At 43.5% G+C, this 5,737-nt stretch overlaps 1 protein-coding gene across 1 annotated transcript; it reads right to left on the bottom strand.

Annotated features, from left to right (window-relative positions):
* Positions 1–308: 308 nt before the first annotated feature.
* LOC147609998 (linoleate 13S-lipoxygenase 3-1, chloroplastic-like) lies at positions 309–5,486 on the bottom strand. The gene is made up of 8 exons (XM_086786694.1): positions 4,605–5,486; positions 3,985–4,506; positions 3,244–3,576; positions 2,603–2,688; positions 2,358–2,465; positions 1,941–2,245; positions 1,545–1,811; positions 309–1,222 (listed from the first exon to the last, which is right to left on the bottom strand). Exons 1-8 carry the CDS (start codon positions 4,981–4,983, stop codon positions 463–465), a joined length of 2,760 nt encoding a protein of 919 aa, XP_086642820.1. The 5' UTR covers positions 4,984–5,486; the 3' UTR covers positions 309–462.
* Between the last annotated feature and the right edge of the window lie 251 nt (positions 5,487–5,737).

The following is a 5,737-nucleotide window of genomic DNA, read 5'->3' as shown; positions in this document are numbered from 1 at the left end:
TTAAGTACATGAAATAGGCATATTGAGCACTTTGTTTTTCACTTTGAGCAGTCATTTTTTTTCCACTTTGAGAAGTCTTTCTATTTTTTCACAAGCACAATTTTTTTCACTTTGAGAAGTCTTTCTATTTTTTCACAAGCACAGATTTGATTACTATGCCATAGCATTTGCACTTCTACATGTAGTATTTTTATGTGATTTCTATGGCATAAAACATGACTTCTAGGCGACAGGGTATTTGACTTCTTCTAAGGCATAATAAAATGATTACTACATATAATATTTAAATGAATAAGAGAAATTTCCACATATAAACTTTGCAATTGCTACAATGCAATAGGATAGTAATTTTCACAATATATAGTATATGGAAATCTAGGCACACGTGTGTTTTTTTTGGTTTATATGGAAATCATGTTTGGCACACGTGTGCTTTTTTTTTTCTTTTTTTCTTTTTTTTGGTTATATGGAAATACTGTTTGGCACACCGCGGCCGGTGACGCCAGGGCCGGAGGTCGGGCGGAGAAGCTCATACGGCAGCACGCCGGCGCCGGTGCGGTTCTTGAGCTTCATGTCTGCATTTCTGGCGTCGATGATGCGCTCAATCTCTTCAATCCGAGCTGCAAACCTCGACGCTGCAGCCTTGGCCTTCACATCAGCTGTCCAATTTGCTTGGTGGCGCTGCCCGAGGTACTCTTCGTCCGGCGCATGCGTGGACAGCGAGTCCAGCACCGACATCACCACCGTGGACTGCAGGCGGTTGGATATGGTGGACAGGAAGAACTTCTGCGGCTCGTGCAGCAGCTTCTCATACTCCTTGCAACCCTCATCTTGCTCCGGTATCAGCATCCTTGTCATGCATGGATGGTTTGGCACATACCCCCCATATGTATACTGCCCAAAATTCACAGCTGCATGATGTGCTGATGCTACCCATATTATTGTACTCAGAATCCCTACCAAATCCTCTTTGGTCCTCAGCTCCGGCCACCATTCCTCGTCCTTCTTGTCCGCGTGCCCTTGCCGCCGTATCTCATCCCACCATTCGTGAATCTCGTGATCGCCGGCCAAGTCTTGGGGGTCATTGTAGGACAGAGAAACATACTCATCCACCCAGTTTTTTATAGCATCCCAAATCAGCAGCCCATCAGTTGCATATGGATAGTCCTCTATCAGTAGCTTCAAACCACATGGGCTACCAGGATCTTCCTCAGCCATGCCCCTACATAATTAAGTTTCCCATTAGCTCAAAACACATCTCCTTTGTCATTTATCATCTTTAAGAACTTTCTACTGCTGACGGGCGCGTAGCCTAGCTGTGAGGGCTTGTGACTCAGGGGAGGAAGTTCCTGAGTTCAAATCCTCTCAGTCCTTGTTTGTATCGTGGTTGCTTTGCATCCACAAATTGTAACGCCTTCGGGCGGGAAGACCAAGCCGCCTCCAGGCGGGGCGGGCACACCAAACATTGCGACTACAAAAGGATTTACTCATGAAAAATAAAAGCCCTCCACTAAAACAATAAAAAATAGAGACCCAATGAGGACCTTCTGATCAAGTCAGCGGGCAAGCTTTCCATATCGAATCGCCACATTGACTTGTAAGCAGCTGCGCTGATCGACATTGAGAAGGGACCAGGTGTAAAACAGGTTTCAATTACACCTTCTGCATTGATGAGGGATTGTCGGGCTAATGCATTGATTTCCATTGTATATCTAAGGTGTGGATGAAGCAGCTTTGAGATTGGATGCATGAAGCTTAAACATCGATGAGTGGCGATGATGTATGGCTCAACTGCGGCATGAGTTCGGAGCCTGCATACATTTTGATCATATTCATACCACCACGATAATCATATTCAAGACACCAATCATTGTGAAACACCAAGCTTTATGTTAATCAGGTTCAAAACCACCAAGCAGTCATCTGTTTAGCTACCATACCAGTGGTTCACTAATTGGTGAAATCCGGCATTATTGCAAGCTGCATGAGCCTTTGCCAACTGCCAAAACCAGTGACTAGTTGCATCTTGTCCAGGTGTAAATACCCTCTGGCGTCCTGGTGACCCTCGGCTTGGCGGCGGAAGGCTTAGCTCAATGGCCACAGGAGTGAGAGTCCCATTTGTATTCAGGTAAAAGAGGGAGCGGCTTGCATACATCTTGCGGTCCTTCAACGCATTGATCTGGTTGATGAAAGGCATGTATGCATCATGATAGTCAACACTAAAGAGCTTTTTCTGCTCAATAGCCTGCAGAAAATCATGCTGGATTGAGCCAAACCACACATCTTACCCCTAAAATGATATAATTTGATCTCACACGCATTGTGCTTAGTATCCACAAGAAGATGAAAGTTTATACCTTTTCTACACTTAGGCCACCTAGCTGCCTTTCAATAAGCTCTGCCTTAATGGCCGACTCCCTGGGACCATAAATTTCCGGATCCAAATCGCTCACAGGAGGAAATGACTGCATCATAAGACTGCACCATAAGTATATGTATGTAGGTATGTATTGATGTATGCATGTATTATGCATTTGTATATGCATGTAATATGCATGCATGTACATATATACATTGTATGTAATCTGCATTGAAAGCAAACCTTCAAGAGTTGAATCTGTAGAGGGTTTACTCCTGCCAAAACCTGGCGACCCACTGTGTCATCCCGCAACCAGGAGAACCTATCCTCTGTAAGAGAACAATCAGCCATGTCATCACCATTGTGCATAGTATAGTCACTATGTAAGTGTAAGCTCTGGGAACTCTCCCGAGCAAACTCTGGAGGCCCCTTACTTCTTTTTTTAAAAAACCCACATCACCTAACTGCACAGGGTGATAAAAAATGGGTCTATTTTACAATTGAATGTGGAAACATATATATATATATATATATATATATAGATACACACACACACACACACACACACGTACAAATATAGTTCTGAATTCATGTATGTATGTTTGTATATCTATGTATATATGCGTGTATATACACATCTCCTGTATGGATATTTAACACCCCTCCTCTCTTTTTTTTCCTCGACCCCCCCCCCCCTCGCCGACCGGTGTTAGGCCCAAGATCCCCCCATAGTTATCGTTTTTGACAGCCCGTAGGCGGCTTTTTCCGCCCGAGGAAGCACCTAGTGGAGGTTTGAACCTAGGACCACCCAGTCCCAAGACAAACATCTCACCACTTGAGCTAGTACCTCATTGGCTTAACACCCTCCTCTTAAGTATACATACTTGAGAAAAGTTGTGGTTGGCTGTACTGAAGGCTAATGGAATTCTCCAGCAGATTGACAAACTTAGGGACCCACAGCCTGTTGAAGAGCTCAGCTGGAAGAGCCAACTCCTTAAGCACCATCCCCTCCTTGTATAGGCGGTCGATGTCACTGAAACCAGTGAATTCATGGTTGTTTACTTTGGTTATATTCTTCAACAGGCTCGGAATCAGCTGGTGCATGATCAGCTTGAAAGAGCTTGCCGTGAAGTCCTTTTTCTTTATCTCCTCAAAAGTCTCATCTCGGGGAACATAGTAGCTTGATTCTCTCCCCAGTATGCTTTCAAAAGGAGTGTCTGCAAAACAATGACATAGTAGACTTTGAGATTTAATGCATGTTTTAGTCTCCTGCTTCTCCTTGAAACAAAAGCGGGTCACTGGAAAAGATGTATGCCATCATTCAAGCATTCAAGTGCACAGGAGACCAGGTTTTTTAATCAGGTCTTTATGTATTGGATTTTAATGTATTTAGCTTACTTAACAGAGTTGCATACATGCATAGTCACAAAAATATGTATAATAGACCAATTTTCTATTACCCTCCACACAGGTGACATGGGGGTTTTCTTACAAGTGAGTCCCCCCCGGGTAAGAGGCCAAGGGTTCCAACATTCACCAACTTGAGTAAGAATATTTTTTATGCCCGACAAAGATAATTTTTTTAGGCCCTTGTGAATATAACATGTGATCACAAGATTTTTTACCTGTTTTGGTAGGAACGCGCCCAGTTCTGCAGCGACAAGGGTAAGGAAGCTTTTCACTATGGCCAAGGATTGGCCTAGTAAGAGATCTATCTTTGTCAGGGTTTCCGAGATCATTGTAGAGGTCATAGTCATAGACACGTTCATGGGCTTTTCTAGTGCCTCTACCGGTTCCCCTGAGGGTGATCTTGTCGTCCTCGCGAAGATCTTTGATGCCATCAGGGGTATACTGGGGCAAGAAGGCCACATTGCTGAAAAATACCCTCCTCTCCGGATTATCACTCTTTGAGTGCACCCAAGAGTAGCATGGAAAGAATATTCTACCAGAAGGCAACCCTTCTAAGGCAATGGTCTCTAGGTAGAGCTCATTGGGGTGCTCATTGAGCACCAGAATGGCTCCTGGCATGCCAAAAGCCTCGTTGATAGTAAACTCTGCTGTGTACTCCACTTTGTCTGCTATATACTGGGCCTTCTCTACCCAGTCTTGCAAGGGAGACTCCTTGCTGCGCTTACCGAGCTTCGTTTCTGCAGCATGGCAACCACACAAGAGTTCAGTCTATTATCTACACTAGATTTAGAAAACCAGAGACATGAAAAATATGAGATACACATACAATACGTACTTGGGTCAAGTGTGTTGCTCACAAGCTGCAAGATCACCTTTTGGCCTGCAGAGTCAGAGAATTTGTCCAGCTCCTCTTGCAGTATCTCCTTGTAGTCAAGGTGGTGCTTTCTCTTGATGGTCACTGTAGCTTTGAGCTTAAGGGGGGCATGGCCCCTTGACTCGCTGCCACCACCTCCTTTAGCTGGATTAACTGAAACAGCTTTGATTATGGGGGTGCTTAATGCTTGATTAGTATCTGTTAAGAGTGGTAATTTCCTGTGATGTCTGCTTAGTTTCCTTGACAAGGGCAAGCAGGAGATGCCCCTTCTTTCATCATGTTGAAGAGATAAGCAATGAGAGCCCAATAGTTTATGGGAATTATGCCCAACTCTCAACATTTTACTTTGTTTTTTGGGTGGTGGACAGCTTTAAGTGGCCTTCTCAGTAATTAAAATGGGAGTTTTAGCATTGATTTACTTGACATAAGGTGCACATATGTGATTTAAGTTAGTCTTTCAAGAGACACAGATCATGTTCAAGAGGCACACAAGAACCCAAAAGCCTATGAGAAGTATGCCCCATCCTTTTGATTGTGGACAGTGCAAAATCCCTCTTTAATCTCTCTTCAGTAGTCACAAATGAAGATAGTAACGTTAATTAATCTCAGATTAAGGGGTTTTTAAAATCAAAGCCTTCTCAATCCTGCTGCAGTCAGGCTATGCAGGCATACCCAAATGATCAAATTTCACTTGTTTCTTAGCTCTCCTCTGTAGTAGTTATGGGGAGGTTAGCATTGACTAAGCTGAGAGATCATGGGAAAGCTCAGGTGATGAGATGCTGCTCTTCGATCAAAGTTCTCTCGTGTTTCTATCACCCTTGGATTTTTCAAGGTGGGCCACACGTGCATGCTGTCAATGAGAGGAAAAAGAAAAAGAAAAAAAGAGAGGAAAAGTAGGCATATGTTTTTCTAAAAACCTTTGCAAGAAGAGAAATATGATAATAATTACAAGTCAAAGAAAAGCCCTTTCTTTTTTGGGTGGGTGTACCATGGAGCATGTGCAAAAAAGGACTTTGGAAGCCTTTGCATAGAGAGATACTCCTCTCAATAATTTTGCACACTGTCTTGCACATTATTAGTAGCACTTACTCTAG

This window comes from Cibotium barometz, chromosome 50 (assembly GCF_041138505.1).
Source record: "Cibotium barometz isolate CiBa-2024 chromosome 50, ASM4113850v1, whole genome shotgun sequence".
Taxonomy (NCBI): Eukaryota; Viridiplantae; Streptophyta; class Polypodiopsida; order Cyatheales; family Cibotiaceae; genus Cibotium; species Cibotium barometz.
Note: the sequence above shows the minus strand (reverse complement) of the source record. Positions and strands in the feature narration are given on the sequence as shown.